Raw genomic sequence first — 16,901 nt, forward strand, 5'->3', positions numbered from 1 at the left:
AAAAAAAAAAAAAAAAAAAAAAAAAAAAAAAAAAAGAGAGAGAAACCCCGGAGAAAAAACTGGTATAAACGGAAAGAGGCGCAAATGCAGGAAAAAACGCGGGCGGGTAAATACAGAAACTGCGGCGTTCTGGGAAAGGTGCTTTTTCGCCTATTAAATTCCCCACAGAATCCCTATGCTACGCCTACGACTCACTACCACTGTTAATTTTCTTGTCACAACGATATTTTATATTAATAATTTTACCGACTTTTCCACCACGCCACTGTTGCTCAGTTGTTTCCTTTTTCTTTTTTTTTTTTTTTTTTCACTTTTTCTGCTCCGCACAATTTTGGTGGGTTCACGTTTTACATGCAAATTGAAAAAAAAAAAAAAAAAAAAAAAAGGAACGGTCGCGCGGACGAACCAAAAGGGACTGCCCAAATGTAGTGTATACCTTTTATTTCCATTCACAGCCATAGGATCAACTTACGTGAAAATTGTTTCTTTTTTTACGCGCCTTTTGTTTATGTTCCTTATTTTTATGTACGACTACGTGCTGCTTCCAAATGGTTGTGTTTAGGGTGGGCACTTCAAATCTGGCTGTGTAAACCTCTTGTCAGTGTGCCTCGCGCGGATGCATCTCGTGTTGGGTAGTTGAAAATGGAAGGCGTCACTTTGGCGCAAATTATACTCCTTTTTTTCTAAGCACACCAAAAGTATACACTATGTGTACCGCGCATGGGGGTTGTAAAAACTCCCGCGACTCCCTGAGCATGTAAATTTCCCTCTTCCATTTGGACCCACTGTTGTGAAAAAAGGCATGGGAACATAATTCACCGAGATGCTTTTCTCAGGCGGCTTTCCTTGTACGGAGGTGGGCAAATGCTTCGCTTATGTATGTACATATGTGCTTCCGTGTGTGCCCTCCGTTGGATAGACTTGTGCTCCGGGCCTATGCCCACTCGCGCAGAGACGGGCTGTAAAATAGGTCACAACTTGTTAAAGGAAATAATCTCGGCGGACTGAACCAGCCCTTCAACCTCTTCATCCAACTGTTCGCTCTCCATCAATTCTTGAAGCTCCTTTTTCTTCTTAACGTCCTGCTCACTTAACCCCACATTCTCAATCATCTCGATCAGTTCGTCTGTGTTTATCAAGTCGTCCACGATGACACAGGAAACCTGCCGGGAGGGGGGGGGTGATTATAATGTGGTGACAACCCTGTGGATGTCATAGCAAACGCGACAATGTTCATATAGCTAGTGCACCTGTTTATAGCGCATATTACCTGTAGCTTGAAGAGGCCAAATGCAAAGGGCACCTTTTTGTGCGCCTTTCCCCATGTGAGCCCATCCATTTCAACATTCTTCACTAGTTTTAACACTTCGTCCAGGTTGGTTTCTTCTCCGTATGGCTTTATGTCGATAATGAGAGAGGACCTGCCGAATTGGGGAGGAGCGGCGGTATGACTAGGGGCACACGCAATATATACATATATGTTGTACACATTGGGGAATGGGGCGGGGGAGAAATAATCAAGCTGCGCATGGGCATCGCGTAACAATGCGGAGCTTGCAATAGAGGCCAATTGCCATGCTGTCACCCATAGGTGTGCCTGTCCACTTCCGCCGGTTTATTTCCGGTGTGCCCATTTTCGCCTTACTTGTTGATGACTGGTTTCTTGCCAGGCTTTTTTCCCAACTGCTGGCTAGTCATGCCCGCTGGACTGCCTTCGTTATGTAGAATGTAGTAGCTGAGGGGTACGTACAACTCGTCGTATGTGTTCGCCATTTTGTTTTGTTCACTTTTTCTGTTGTTTTTCTCTTCTTTTTTTTTTGTAAACCTGTTCGGTTTCTTATGTTCGTGTTTCTCCCAATTTGCCTATTATGACCAGGCGGTTTTGTTTTTTTTTCCGATGCGAAGATTTTGTTAAGCTAGAGATAAAATTGGTTTTACGCAGGTAGCGCGGCTTCTTTCGGTTAGGGTGAAGTCGCGTGGCGCAAAAGGGGAAAGTGCTATGGGCGTAATGATAGAGGACAGGGGGAAATGCTTCTTTTATTCGTAACATTATTTTCATGTGCCTGATGCAGCTGAAGTATTATTCTCACGTAGGGCACATTTCGCGCATAAGCATATGCTCTAATCATATATGTGCATAAGGAAATACATCCACCGCACTTGTCCGCATTCTTACATGTTTATCTATACGTTTGGTGGTTTATTCGAATGGAACGACCCACCTCCTACACATGCGTGACCGGCAATATTTTTTTTTTTTTTTCCCATTTTGTTGTTTTGAGCCAGGGACGGATTGATTTTTCCTTCCAAGTAACTAAACACCTTTTTAAATTTAAATTTGTTTTAAAACGGGGTAAACCGTTATTAATCCAATCGAAGAAGGGTTAGGATTAATCAGCTAGCCGTACACAAAAAAAAAAAAAAAAAAAAAATGCATACAAAAAAGCGTCAAAATTTTATGAACAGGTCAGGTAATTAAAAAGAAGCGTTGCACACACATAAATACAACAAATGTAATCAAGGGCACATATACATATGCTCACTTCTGGGACTGCCACACGAGGGAATGGTCATACATGCGGGGGGATTTACCGTTCGAGCGAACAAAACACTTGTCCATGTGCGTGTAGAGGTGTGTTGTTGCTTCCTCCTGTTCGCACATTTATTCCGATTACCCCTCCCCAACGAGAACACACCATATCGTTCTTCTTTTTGCGCAAACCTTTGTTAATCCCACCGCTGCGCGATGTCTTTTCTTCTGTGCTTAATGTCGTCTTTTTCCCTTTTTCCTATCATCGCGGCTGCTGCTACGTCTGCTGCTACGCCTGCTGCTACTTCCACTGCTATCACTATTACGTGGACGCCGCTCACGTTTGCGAGATTTTTCCCCTTTTTTGCGGTGAGACTTATGCTTGTCACGTCTGTGGGTCATATCATCGTCATGTTTTCTATCCCTGTGTTTGTACCTTTTTGGCGACACGGATCTCTCTCCATGACGTCTCTTTCTTTTCTCTGCAACGTTGTGGGACGAAGTGGACCGCCGATCTTCACTCTCCTTTTCTCCTTTGCCATCCCTTTTGTTTAACGATTTTTCAAAGTTCAGGGCCCACAATTCATCTTCATCCATCAGTTTCTTCCGTTTTTCCTCACTCTGTTTATTCCGAATTTTATCGAACGCTTTGGTCAAATTTATTTCGCTCTCGACAACGTTGTACACGCCGATTCCTTGTCCCTCGGCACCGGTTGGCTTGTATTCGTTTTCTCCCTGCAGGGGGGTTGACGGAGAGAGAAAAAAAAGAAAAAAAAAAAATTGGAGGGATGCGAATAGATGAGGTGTGCATGGAGCTAGCAGGACGTCGAAGGCATGGCACTACACATAAGCTTCTATCTACATATGCGTACACATGTACACACGTGCAAATATATGCACATGTAAATGCGTGCAGCGTTACATCGTCGTTGGCATATTTCTGGGGGAGCCTGTAATTTAAAATGTGGTCAACCACTAGAGGCCTGTCCAGCAGCTTGTATCCGTTAAAATTATCCACCGCCAGCACTGTGCTGCGCTGGTCCTCGTACGATAGGAAGCAATACCCCTTGGACTTTCCTGCGGGAGGGGGAGGGCGCACACAGGGGAGATGAAGGAACACACAGCAAAAGTGCTTCACCAAATGGTGATACTGTTATCACACCTGCAGATATTATAGTGGACAATCCTCGCAACCACCTTTTTTTGCAGTGTGGTCAAATTACCTGTCTCCTTGTCGCGCACCAGGTTCACATCTATCGGTTCGCCAAATTGCGAAAATACGATAACGATGTCTCCTTCGGTTAGTCTGCTGTCCAGGTTGCCTGCTCAGGGGGAGGGGAATTTGCGGTCCAGCATATGTATAGTTGCGCTCCGACGTACGCAGCGGTGAAGTGACGAGAAGGCCTCTCTCATCACTATAGCGGCCCCGCTGTTGCTACCGCCCAGCGGATCACCTACCTATGTAGATGTAACTGGAGTCCTTATACTGGTCGTGCCACGAAGTTTGATCATTTCCAATGTTCTTCAGCTCCGCTTCATTCAATTTCTCGACGCTCCGGATTTTATCAAATATACCCATTTTTGCGTAGCCTTTCTTGGTCTTTGCTGCTTCTCCGTTTGTTCCTCTATGTTGCTACCCCCGCTAAGTGGGACAAGCGTATCTCACAGCTGTGACAGCGCTAATCCGTTAGCATTTGCCCAGCGGTGTTCCATCACAGTTGAAGATTTGTTCATGGACACTCTAACATGTGTGTCATTTTTTTGTTAATGGTACAGATGAACGGGGAAAGAAGAAACAGGTATGTGAGGATTGTGGGTACCTTCAAAATGAAGCTTCTTCAGTGGTTGAAGAAAATAAAAACATATTAAAGTGGCATTTGAGACAGACGAGCTTCATACAAGCATGAACGTGTACGCGCCATGCTCATTGGGAACACACTACTCTGGGGGGATGTTCCCATCAAAATGTTTTCACCGAAAAAAAATATATTTTTTTAAAAATAGTATATGGCTCTTATTCACCTGTTATTGCAAATCGCAAAAATGTGATACCCATATGGCGCATCACTCTGTCGCCTTTTCCCTGCAATTAAGCGAATTTTTTTGTTGCATTCAAAATGGGGAGAAAAAAAAAAAAAAAAAAGGCTAGTTTAGCTGGGTTCACTTAAAAATGATAAAACGGGGTTGCAGAGCAGCGTAAATTAGTCCTCTAAATGTACATAAAAAAAAAAAAAAGAGAATGTAGATGCGCTGCTAAACCTTGCATATATACGTGTACAAGTCGGCGAGGCCCCGCTGCGCAGGAAGGGGGAGGGAGAATTTGAAGTGCCAAAAATAAGTAGGTATGTATTTTATGTGGGTATCACACTCGTGTAAACATTATTAACACAAATCTGTTGAAGGGGAGTTGTCCCCGCGCGATGGAGAACAAACACACGCGCCAAAACGTAAACATTATATGAGGGGGGGGTAGCAGCAGTCGCAATAGCACTAGTCACGTGATAAATAAAATTGAGGAAGCATCCCCACTTCAATTAGGGCAGCGTGATAGGCGAAGGGAGAGCTAACGCGGGCAAATATCTGTCCTGCAGTTTTGTTCTTCACTTTATCTGACAATAATGCTGGGGACACCATAAGGCTAGTCATATATACTTCTCTGCCCGATCTGCGTCTCCGACGTTTTGGGGAGATGGACCCAGAGGGGGGTGTTCTCCGATTGGGACATGCCACGGCCAAAGTTGTATCACCATGGGGTGATCAAAAGGGTATAATTTTTCCACTTTGTGTAGGGATGAACCCATTTCAAAAAAGACGAAGTGAGTTGTGTAAGGGAGGGTTCGCCACTCGGAGCTCGCAGAGACAGTCCCCATGCAGAGCGAAGTATGGAGCGGTCACACAGCTACCTGACTTTCCTCTCATTTTTAAGTTTTTTTTTTTTGACTGATGAAGAGTTTTCTTCGTGGTGTTCATGCTTTATATTTTCCTCGTCCGCGAGCGCGAGTTTCCTCTTGCTGCTCCTAATCGCCTCATTGTTGTACATTAGCCTGCCTACCAGTGGCTGACGTTTCGCTTTCCCCAATTTTATTACATCGCTTGTGCTAGCTACCTCCATAGGATTAGCAATGATATTTGCCCCTGCACTGTCCATCGCATTGGCGTCGTAAAAGTTTTCTACATGATGCTCTGCAAAATCGTCCGCCACATGGACTGGATTATTTTCCACCACATTAGGGTTGTTAAAAAGGCTTCCTCCTCCTGTTGTCGCATTTGAGGCGTCTTTGGAATATTCCTGCGTGGTGTCTCTATGATGCCCCCTATTATTGTTATTTAAAATTTGCTTGTAATTTAGGATCCCATGTGGTTCGAGCTTGGTGAGGATATTTTTTCCCACCTGCTCATTTAGGACGAGACGGGGATTTGTATTAATGCCACTGTGGAGGAATAACTGCGTTACGTCCGTTTTTATTATGGGGGCGTGGGAGGAAGTCTCCATTTTTTTACTAATTGTGTCCATCAAAATGCTGTTTTGCATATCGGTGAGGTTGTCCTGGAAGGTTTGTAACTGTTGCTTTTTGCTTGGGTTCTTCCGCTCCACCAATTCTCCTTGGTTAGAATCATCAGCGTGGGTGGCGCCTTTTTCTGCGACCATCACGGTGGGTGTATCGGATGTAATCACCCTGCTGGTTGTGATTGGTACGTCTGATGTGGGAAATTGTGCTGCGATATTACCCCCTCCATGTTGCACCCCATTTACGCAATCCGCCCCCCCCTCTAGCCCATCAGTTGCCCCGAGTGGAAGGCCGTTCGGCTCCCCCCCCTGAACACTCATGTCTGCCTGTCTGTTCAACCGGGGGGGTAAGTCCCCCGCGTGGTCATTTCCCCGAGTTTCCACCCCAGTCAACGCAGAAGAATTGGAGCGAATAAAATGATCCAAGTCTTTGTCCACAACAGAGTCGTAAATGTTTAGCAACGAGACATCATCCTGGTCATCTCCCGATGGGAGGGAATCAAACTTGTGTTTAATTTCCTCCGACTTAATTTTAATGAGTTGTTCATACACAGAAATATTTTGTTTCAGTCCAAGGACAGACACTTTCCCCAATGCGTTTTCCTTTCGCTCGTAACAATGGTGTACATTTTTGTAGAGCTGAAAAAGGACTTTCAAATTGGCGAAGCAATCCTTGAGTCTATTGTACTTGTGAAGTAAGAGATCGTATTCCTTCTGCAGGAGATCATTTCTTTTTAAAATTTTTTCCACGTCACTTTCTTTATTGTCATTCGTTTGAATCGTTGCACACAGTTTGATGTTCCTTGCTCGAAAAGCATACTTGAGGGTATTATTGGATTCCTGAAAAGATTTCCTCGAAGGGTTGATGTTGGCAATCATCACGACAAGGCAGTTTCCCTCCAGTGAATTTTTTAGAAGGTGTGTTAATTTGCTATCCCTATATTTGACTCTGACCTTTGGGATGTTTTTATTAGACGCTAGGGAGTTGATACAGTTGGCTAGGGCAAGGAGGGACTGGTTAATGTAGGAGCCTTCTTTGAATCTTTCCCCTTTATTAGACGTAGCACTAGCTCTTTCAGAACCGGCTAAATCGACGAAGCATAATTTGGCCTTATAATTTATGGCATTCATATTGCTGTCCATAATTTCGTTATGAATATATATTTGTAGAATTGCATGAGACCTACTGGAAACTTTATTGGCTCTGGTGGGAGACATTTTTCTGTTCTTCACTCCTTCATGGATCAGCATCATTGCTTGTTCATACGTTTCCACATGCACTTCGCATAAATTACTTACACGTACTTCAGCTGCATCTTCCTGCACCTCCAATGGTTTGTTCATTTCTTTCCCCAGTAAGTCCCTAATTGTTTCATTATATACTTCTAAAAAACTCATAAGCACTTTTACCTTTTCATACTTCTTTTCTTTAATGATGGTGAATAATTCGAGGAGGGACAACTGTACGATCCCGTTCTGGTTCTTGTCATCTAGCATAGTGTAAGTTTTTCCTGAACCCGTGGCCCCATATGCAAAAACGGTTCCATTAACTCCTTTAAACACGTGAGGGATTAACGGCTTCGCGGTGTGCAGGAAGACATTTTCTTGTGTTGCATTCACATCGAACACGACGTCAAATACGTAAGTTGCTTGTTTTTTTTTTTGTGACAGTAGGTAACACTCTTTTTGGTTTTCCTTTTCTATTAAGACATAATTTTTATTAAATATGGACACGATATTTTCTTCTGATTCTGAAATGGGTTTTATTCTCACTGCAACTTTTACGTTTGAGTACGCATTTAGAGTGTTTATTAGATTAGAACTGTCTTCCCGTTTCAACGCACTTCCCTCTCCGTTGCTGCTATACGCAGGGTCTGCACAGGAGGTGGTATTATAAGTGCACGTCGCTGCGCCCCCGCCACTAGAATTCGCACTGAAAATGTTTTTTATGTTAATCTGCGGGATGTAAATGCTGTCGTAGATATTTTTGGACGTTATGGGGCACTCACTGATGTGGTCCATTACGTTTTTGTTAGCTTGGCTCTTCGTCACTGAGAGTCTGTTTTTACTTTTAGTTTCCATGGTCCCGTTTTTCGTCTTGACTTCTAGCCTGGCAGCGCTGATTGAGCTGGTTGATCCAATCACGCTGGTTGCACTCGTTGCGGCCTTCCTCTTGGGCGCCCGCTTCTTCTCACTGGGGATGGCCGCTGCCGGTCGCGCGCCGCTCCCGTTCAAGTGGGCGCCGCCACCGCCCGCCTGCGGTCGGCCGCGGCTTCGATTTCCACCCGCGGGGTTACTACTCTTGGCGCCGTCTTCCCTTGCGTTGCAAAATATTTTTAGGGTTCGGTCATTATGGCTGATTATGCTGTTTGCCTGACTATTGGGGCTGAACTTTTTTTTGCCGCCTGCCCTTTCCTCGCCCCGAGCAGTGCGAATGGCGCCAAACCCGGTCAGCAGCGGAACGCTGGTCAGATTATGGCTGCTTTTTAGGAAGGCCTTGTTGCCATCGCCTAGCGCAGGCTCATCGTTTAGAGACTTTTTCAGGTGCAAATTATTCCTGTGTGTAAATCTGTAGTTCCTTTTCACGTCGTGAAATTCAGGTGAAATGGTTAACACATTTATTTTTTTATTTTCCCTTGCGTCATTGTTGATCACACAGGAAGCGGGGGTCCAATTGACAATTTGCCCATTCGCCACCTCCGCGCGGCTTTCTTCGCTGCCTGTTTTTTTTTTTTTTAAATTGGTTTCCTCCTTATCGTTGTGCAGGACGGCGGCCCCGTTTTGTTCCTTTTCGTTTTCGCCCGCTTCACTCTGCGCTTCAAAGAAGATTGTGTGCCCCCTGACGATGTCCTGGTTCGCGGGGGGAGCAGCGTTAGTCTTGTTTGCTTCGTTCGCCACGTTAGCCGCGCTCAACCCGTTCAGCTGTTTCAACTTTTTATAATTCACATAAATTTCTTCCAAACTTTTACCGCCCTCTCCATCGCGGCTCTTCGTAATTATATTGGTGAGCTCTCCACTCATTGTATTTTTATTTTCCCCCCCCCAACCCCTTTCGTAATACAAAAGCGTTTATTTTATAAGCCCCTTTTTGGCTAGAGAATTTGCACACACATGTGTGTGGTCAGGGATAGGGTGAGGGGATTATATTCCCTCGAGAGGAAAAGAGTGGTCGCTGCTTATCTCCACAGAGTCGGTTCCACGTATACAACTCATGCGTCGCACACGTGGACAGATGAACACATTTAGGGATAGGTGGGACGTGCTGAGTAGACCCGTGGAATTAATTCCAACGGGGGGTCTCCTCCAAGATGGTTGTAACCCCCTGTATGTCTTCAAATGGGTAACCGGGAAAAAGTAACTCAGTACACCTTTTTTTAATAACCATTATTCGAAGCAATAAAATTCTTTTGTGCCAACGGATGTGAGCAGACAGGTGTCTGCGTAATTGGGAGGTCGTGCTCTTTGCTGCCTTGGGGAGAAATGAGCCTACATGTGGCACATTATAAAGGTAGAAAAAATATATATAGGTAGAGATATACTGGGGCATTTTCCCCTTAGACGTACACCTGTGTATACATTTTCCTGCGCTCCGTAAACTGCACTACTTTGTGTCCCCCCTTAGTAACCCCCGCCCATACAGCCGGTCGGCACATGAATAGAAAGGCGTATGGACATGGGGGGCGATAAACTACTTTGGCGACGGGACGATAAAGCTACTATAGCGGCGCGGAGTGGATATCGGCTGGGGAATACACTCCCATGTACACCTATGCGCACGGAGCCCTCGCGCGGGATAGGCAAATGAACAGCGAAAATAACTTCAAAAATAAACGCGTAAAAAGGAAATGTTTTATGTGTTAAAGTTTACGAAAAAAAAAAAGAAAAAAGGATAGCTAAATTGGTTAACGCGGGACGCATTGGTCAAATTTACCAAAATGGACGCCCTCATTAAATCTGCCAAATTTGATGTTTTTTTTTTTTTTTTTTTTTTCTTAACCTTTTGCACATATAATTCAACGCACTGTATGCGATAGGTCCACACCCCTTATGCTAGACAAGTCTTTCCCATTACTTCGTTCGTGGTGCCTTGTTCTTTCCCCTCCTTTTGGTTTATATTTTTCCCGTCATTTGAGGAGTGTACATGATATGTGCACAAGCAGGAATGTATGCACGGGTGTAGATACTTTTTTTTTTTTTTTTTTTCCCCCTCTTCTACTATACACACAAAAACTGACGCAGCGGGGTCACTCAAAGGGCACAATTATCACCCTCGCAAAAAGTGAAAGCGTGTCAAGTGAACGGAAGATGTGGAGGACATCACGTTTAGTTTTTCCTATTCGGCATTTATCCCTTTTGGCCTCTTTCTTCTTTCGTTTTTACTTTTGTTTTTTTTTTTTTTTTTTTGCTCCATCTTGTTATTCAGGGAATCCAAACGTACTGTATGACAAATGGGAAGAACTTTTTGGTCACCATAAAAGGATGTATATTCGGTGGGAACATTGAGACATTGACTGGAGAATTAACTCGGCACTCAGAAGAAAACTCGTGCAATTCATGTGTCCCCACAAAAGGAGGTGCTTGTGTGGGGGATACACACCCTTCACTTGTTCATTTTAAATTTTGTATGATAAGAAGGGTCCTCTCCTTGGGAAGACCATCTTCGACGCCCTTCCATTTTGGTATTCTTCCAGTGGCAAACTGCTTCGCAGAGTAACTTAGTGGGAACATGCCCTGTTCACCTTCTTATCCTCAAATAATATGATCCTACCCTGCGTCCCATAGCTGCCTCTTCGATGTCTCTTTCCTAACTAAAGCTGTTCATGTTAAATTTGGGTATTTCCCAGCTATCCTCCACACACATCTTCAGGGAAGAAAAAAAAAAAAAAAAAAAAAATGTAATTCACATGCAGTTGCAGTGGCATAAGGGAGGGGGAAAAAACGGTGGCGAATACGTATGCTCTGTTGCACTATCATGTAACGGTTCGCCTTACCAAGACTCTCTTATTGTACATGTTCCTGTTGTTAATGAAAATCCGAGCTGCCTCGGGATTCGCGGGGGAAGACGTGTTCGGGTCATTCAGCAAAGACTGAATAGACGTCAGCAACGATGTTATATCGTAAATAGGACTCCACTGATTTTGCAAAATGTCCAGGCAAATATTACCATCGGTGTATATATTTGGGTGAAATAATTTTGACAGGAATTTTACTTTGGGAGGACTTACAGGGTACTCTTCTGAAAAATTAATGATTAAATGCAAAATGCCACATTCCCATATGGTATCTTCTGGGCCCCTAATGATTGCATGGCAACACATGATGTTGTCTGCGAATGGGGCGGCCTCAAAGCTTTTGTTCTGATCCTTGTTGATTTTGTTTAAATCTTGAATTATCCTCCGTCTAGCAAACGTTGACATGATGCTCCGGTCGTGGTAGCTAACGGGGGGGTAACCTTGGTAATATAGCCGTTGCTGTTGCGCTTTGCAGCGTTATATAGAGGGTGCTAAAATGGAACGCATTCCCACTTTCAAATCTTCCAACGAGTACCGCTTCCTCTTTTTTATATTTACATTTCTTCCTTGCCAAATGTACCCCTCGCCTTCGAGTTACTGTTACGCTCAGTTTTTATATGTACGACGACAGCATTTATTGGGCTTGCTGGCAATGTTATTTCATCAATCTCTTCATTGGTTCCTTACCGTCACACGCGGAATGTTGCTATGTACTCCATTACATGCTCCATTACGGGCTGCAATTTCCTTCACGCTTGTTCCCTGTTTCCATCCGATTTTTGTTGTCCTTTCCTTCATCAATTGCGCCACTTCAATTTTGTGCATATGCTTTTTTCCCTTAAATGGCTAGTTGGGTAAAAAATTACCTGAACATATGAACTTTTTTTTTTTTTTTTTTTTTTTTTTTGAGAATCTGTTCATAATTTGTTGTTTAACAAATTAGCTTTCCAAAAAAAGGCGGGAAAAAAATAAAAAAAATAATAATGCAGCAATGGCAATTGCCTTTTGCAGCCCCTACAGGGTTGAAATACAATAAAAAATAAAAGGTCCACAACATGGGGGGCATTTATATTTTTTCAAGGCAGTTCAGCTGAGAATATTGCAGGTTTTCCTCTTCCTATAATAGTGAAAAGGCATAACTCCCTTCTTTGAAGAAATGGACGTAAATGAAATGCCTGCCTCGCTTTCTATAAGCACACAACGCGGGGTATTATACGTACATACGCGCAGCTAAATACGTAATGGGGACAAGCAAACCACAAAAAAAATGAAGAAAGCCTACTAATTAAAAAATATAAAAAAAAACCATTGTTGAGCAATCCTTTATAGATGAGAAGGCATAATTTACTTATGTGCCTAGCAGCATTGACCATATCTTTTCATTTGCTCTGCAGAAAAGGCGTGGCGGCATGCTTTTCTTGCAATGTGCCAATCGTAAAATATGTTCCGCATGCGCGGCTAACAAAAATACAACAGAGTGACAGAAGCGGGTATCCCGTGAAAGGACAAATCACTGCATGTGCAGGGAACAGGAAATTCCCCGTCCTGTTCCTGTTGTCGAAGCCTTTTCACGGCGTTCCAAACAGATCGAGGTTGTTTTTTCGTCACCTCCAGACGAAGGGGGGACACGGAAGCGTCCTTTCGGGAGACTCGGGGAAGGTGCTAGGGAAGTCCAGCTGGGGAGAGGTCCACAACACGGTTGGTACTGGCCCCGTTGGTAGAGCCCCCATTGACAGCACCTTCTTTGAGCACGAGTCGCGCAGCAGAAAGCACATCCTGCTTCTCAAAATGTGCGCCGTGGGGGGCAGTGCGCCCGCGCGCGATTCTGCGGTAATAAACGAAAGTAAGCCAAAGGCGCAGACCGATGCACTCTCGGATATATCGTCCAATGTAAATAAATCGCCAGACATGTCGATCCAAGGAAAACAGAACGGCGATGTGCACGAAGAAAACAGCCAAGGTGGCCAAAGCAGAAAACCTTTCACCGTTGATCAACTGGAAGAGATAAGGAAAAATTGCAGCTACCTGAAAATAAACGAAACAGAAAATGACGAATATAGCATAGAGCTGTATTTCCATTTTAGGGAATTCAAATTGTTAAGGAAAAAAGACGAGACAGTAAAGTCGTTAATAAATAGGCTAATTTTAAATATGAAAAAGTCCAACAGAAAAAGAAAGAAGCGGCCAAGTATGAACTACAACAAAAGTGTGGAACAGCCCACGGGGGATGACTCCACAATAAAAAAGGAGGAGGACCCCCCAAATGACATCCAGTTTTTGGACAAGGAGAATAACCTGGTGGAGGACAACTCGCTGCTGATTAATGTGGTGGACAAACTAAGTTACGTCCTCATTAATGAGCACAAAATAGAAGTATTCAAAGGGTTGTACGATCTGAAGCAAATTTATATATCCATGGATGTGTATAGCGGGCACGCCATAATACCCGTGAATGCACCCGTGGAAGACCTACATTCGTATGTACACTACTGGACATATGCGCACGATAAGGAAGTGGTCCAATCACGCGATTTGTTTTACAAGCCGAGGAAGGAAGACACAAACAAAAGACTTCAGCTTGTTATATATAATAAAGAGAAGCCCTTCTTCTTCTACGTGACGAATGAAATAGAAGTGCTATCGAACGAATTTGAGGAGGAACTAAAAAGGAAAGGAGAAAGGTACCTCCATTTTGAGAAGGTGCTAAAGACAGATGGACCCTGCAGCGATAATGTACTACGCATTTTGTCGTACAACATTCTTGCACCTATATATACGAACACGAAGTACGCCGTGGAATATATGTTTAAAAATATAGACCCTCGTTATTTGAAAACGAATTACAGATCACATTTGCTAATTCATGATATCAGTTACAATTATGATATTATTTGCCTGCAAGAGGTGAGCGAACATCTGCATTCCAACCTCTTCTCTGTGTACCTGAATGACGAGTTTTATTCCTCGTACAAGCCAAAGAACAGCCATGGAAATGACGGCTGTTCCTTATTTGTTAATAAGAAAAAATTTGCCCTAATTGAATATAAAAATTATGAATTTAACCAAGTGGTGAAACTTCCAGAGTTGAAGGACGTGTACGATGCCTTTATCAACTTGGGCAATGACATTGAAGAAATCATCAAAGAAATTAAAACCGTTTTTCAGATTGGTATTTACACACATAGGAGCAGCAAAAATATATTTCTCGTGGCAAACACACATTTTTATTTCCACAGTTTGGCTAGCCATATTAGAGCATTACAGTCGTATAGCCTACTGCACATTTTGGAAATGCTCAAAAAACTGTATGAACAGAAATTGGGGGAAACGGTGTATGTAGTGCTAAATGGAGATTTCAATACAAATTTCGAGTCAGAAGTTTTTTCCTTCCTCGAAGGAAAGGACATTGATTCAAATTCGGACCTTTGGATAAACTCCAAATTGTTTAAAAAGGAATATGACGATTTGAATAAATACCCAACATTATTTGACTTGTCAAAAAATGAGCATAATAATGAAAAAATTATTGGCCCCCATTTGGACAGGAAAAAATTCCTGCCCTTATATTCCGCATATAAAAAAGGGGACATTGCTTACACCAACTGGAACAATAACTTTATTGACGTTTTGGATTACATCTTTTTGTCACCGGGGCTTAAGGTCAGACGGGTACTGAAGGGTATCGACAAGGAAAACTTCGAGAAGTATAAGGGAGTGTTGTCTCCCATAAACCCCAGTGATCACATTAGCATAGCTGCCGAGGTGGAGATGTGACTTGGCGTGATTCGCCTTGCGGAGGGGGCTATACCCATTACGGTTGTGCTCCGTCTTGTCGGCAGCTCCACCCTGTCTGTTTTGTTGCGTTTTTTTGGTAGCACATGGTTTTTTTTTAATCCATCGTTTTGTTTATTTATTTTTTTTTTTCTTCATTTTTGCCTGAACAGATCATACCTTTTTCTAATTTTGAAAAGTTGCGCAATATACCATTTTTGCAAACCCATGTTGTTGGTGAAGCTTAAAAATGACCGAGGGTGGTAGGGCCGCCACGGAATTGCATTTCCCCATTTGAGTCATTCAGGCTTACTCAGTTGATACGGCACATTTCGCTCACATGTGTTGTCATTCTCTCTTTTTTTTTTTTTTTTTTTTTTTTTTAATAACTCGCATTTCCAGTACTCCATTTGGCTAGTTGAAAAATGTTCAGCACGTCTAAGAGTTGCGTGGGAAGTTGAGGGTGAGGGTGAGGTTCAAGTTCTAGCGGTATCGACTTGACCAGTTCTTTTTTATTTACACTTCATCATCCTTTGGTGGGGGCACATAACAGTCATGCTTGCCCCCGATTGGCAAAATCACATTGTGTAGCTCTCTCCATTGAAGTTGTGTGCATTCGCCCATACGCAGAAATGTGTGGCGGTCGTTTTGTAGGTGCATACTTTGACGTAAGCGGTCAGTCGGCCAATTTTCACAAACAAGGTGTGCTTCTCCTGATAGTGACGAAAATCACACACGCTCCCGCCTTGGTAGAAGTAGGCATATTTCTTGTCAGGCGGCTTTCTCTACGGAATTTGACCCTTTATAATAACGCACACGCTGCTGCAAGGGTAGAGTAGCAAAAAAAAAAAAAAAAAAAAACACACCAAAAATGAAGTAGCGTTTCCAAAATGTTAAGCATAGCAAAAGAAAATATAAAGAAAGATGGATCAACAAGTTGTACATTTTTCATTCCTGTGCTTGTAAGCTGGGGGGCATAAACGTGTTCCTTTCGTAAAAATACCAAATGCGTAATTTTTGCAGAAGGAAAACGCGCCACATATTTTTACTCTCCCCCCCCCTTGCCCACTGTTAAGGAGTAACACTTCATGCTTACACATTACACCATCGCCCTGTTGCATAAGCACACCTCGGCAAAGATCCCCTGCCCCCTATCTTACATGATTTTCAAGCGAGCCCATAGGCCCGTTTCCGACACGTTTTTTTTTCCCCTTAACCCGTAAGCACTCACCGCTGAGTACGCAGAGCATGCTGAGTATGCTGCATACTGTGCGAACGCTGCTTACATGGTTAACACCCTTCTATACACAACTTCCCTCTGCTGCGCACACCTGCTGCACGAACGAAGAAATCAGGCAGCATGGCCAAGAACGAAGAGAAAGAAGACAATGATATTTTTAAAATTCACAAATGGTCAGGTGTGGCGGCATGGTCTTGGGACATCAGTGTAGATAATTGTGCCATTTGCAGAAACCACATTATGGACTTATGCATCGAATGTCAAGCAAAGTTAAACGAAAATGATGGAAACGATAAGGACAAGAAAATGGACAAGGACAGTTGCACGATAGCGTGGGGTGTGTGCAATCATGCCTTTCACCTTCACTGCATATCGAGGTGGATTAAGGCCAGACAAGTTTGTCCCCTGGATAACACGCCTTGGGAATTCCAAAAGGCAACGAACTGAAGTGAATTTCCAGTTCCGCTGCGTTTGTTTACGTTCGTCCCGCGCATCTACACATGACACATTCTTAAAATTAGCCGCCGTGTGTCCAGGGGCGCATCTGGCCCGGCACAACCTGCTCATATATGTTAGCACGCACATGTGTTGTTGTGCGAATGAATATGCACACTTATGTACATTGTTACCCTCTTTTCCCGAAACGTGCGCCTTGCGCTTGCTTCTTTTTTCTGTACACCCTAGCGTGCGTTAAAAAAATAAAAAAAATTTTCCTACATTTCTAATTAAAAAAAAATGTAAAAGTTAAACAACCCGAGGGGTGGAACTGCTAATGCGGCTAGCGTAACACACACTGAAACAAAACCGGACACGCACACGCGTGGACTTATGGACGTGGGT

At 43.4% G+C, this 16,901-nt stretch overlaps 6 protein-coding genes across 6 annotated transcripts; 2 read left to right on the forward strand and 4 right to left on the reverse strand.

The window, feature by feature from the left end:
* Positions 1-971: 971 nt before the first annotated feature.
* On the reverse strand, positions 972-1,773 carry AK88_03266 (uncharacterized protein; the record flags this gene model as incomplete). Its single annotated transcript, XM_012480887.1, has 3 exons — positions 972-1,163; positions 1,271-1,421; positions 1,646-1,773. The coding sequence occupies 3 exons, from the start codon at positions 1,771-1,773 to the stop codon at positions 972-974; spliced, it is 471 nt and encodes a 156-aa protein (XP_012336310.1).
* Positions 1,774-2,764: 991 nt separating this feature from the next.
* Positions 2,765-4,109, reverse strand: AK88_03267 (uncharacterized protein; the record flags this gene model as incomplete). Its single annotated transcript, XM_012480888.1, has 4 exons — positions 2,765-3,265; positions 3,453-3,607; positions 3,754-3,852; positions 3,989-4,109. 4 exons carry the CDS (start codon positions 4,107-4,109, stop codon positions 2,765-2,767), a joined length of 876 nt encoding a protein of 291 aa, XP_012336311.1.
* A 1,320-nt stretch (positions 4,110-5,429) lies between these two features.
* Positions 5,430-9,059, reverse strand: AK88_03268 (uncharacterized protein; the record flags this gene model as incomplete). Its single annotated transcript, XM_012480889.1, has 1 exon — positions 5,430-9,059. The coding sequence occupies one exon, from the start codon at positions 9,057-9,059 to the stop codon at positions 5,430-5,432; it is 3,630 nt and encodes a 1,209-aa protein (XP_012336312.1).
* Positions 9,060-10,842: 1,783 nt separating this feature from the next.
* AK88_03269 (uncharacterized protein) lies at positions 10,843-11,455 on the reverse strand (the record flags this gene model as incomplete). The annotated part of the gene is made up of 2 exons (XM_012480890.1): positions 10,843-10,899; positions 11,030-11,455. 2 exons carry the CDS (start codon positions 11,453-11,455, stop codon positions 10,843-10,845), a joined length of 483 nt encoding a protein of 160 aa, XP_012336313.1.
* A 924-nt stretch (positions 11,456-12,379) lies between these two features.
* Positions 12,380-14,824, forward strand: AK88_03270 (uncharacterized protein; the record flags this gene model as incomplete). Its single annotated transcript, XM_012480891.1, has 1 exon — positions 12,380-14,824. The coding sequence occupies one exon, from the start codon at positions 12,380-12,382 to the stop codon at positions 14,822-14,824; it is 2,445 nt and encodes an 814-aa protein (XP_012336314.1).
* A 1,357-nt stretch (positions 14,825-16,181) lies between these two features.
* Positions 16,182-16,508, forward strand: AK88_03271 (uncharacterized protein; the record flags this gene model as incomplete). The annotated part of the gene is made up of 1 exon (XM_012480892.1): positions 16,182-16,508. One exon carries the CDS (start codon positions 16,182-16,184, stop codon positions 16,506-16,508), a length of 327 nt encoding a protein of 108 aa, XP_012336315.1.
* Between the last annotated feature and the right edge of the window lie 393 nt (positions 16,509-16,901).

Source organism: Plasmodium fragile (genome assembly GCF_000956335.1).
Source record: "Plasmodium fragile strain nilgiri unplaced genomic scaffold supercont1.36, whole genome shotgun sequence".
Classification (NCBI taxonomy): domain Eukaryota; phylum Apicomplexa; class Aconoidasida; order Haemosporida; family Plasmodiidae; genus Plasmodium; species Plasmodium fragile.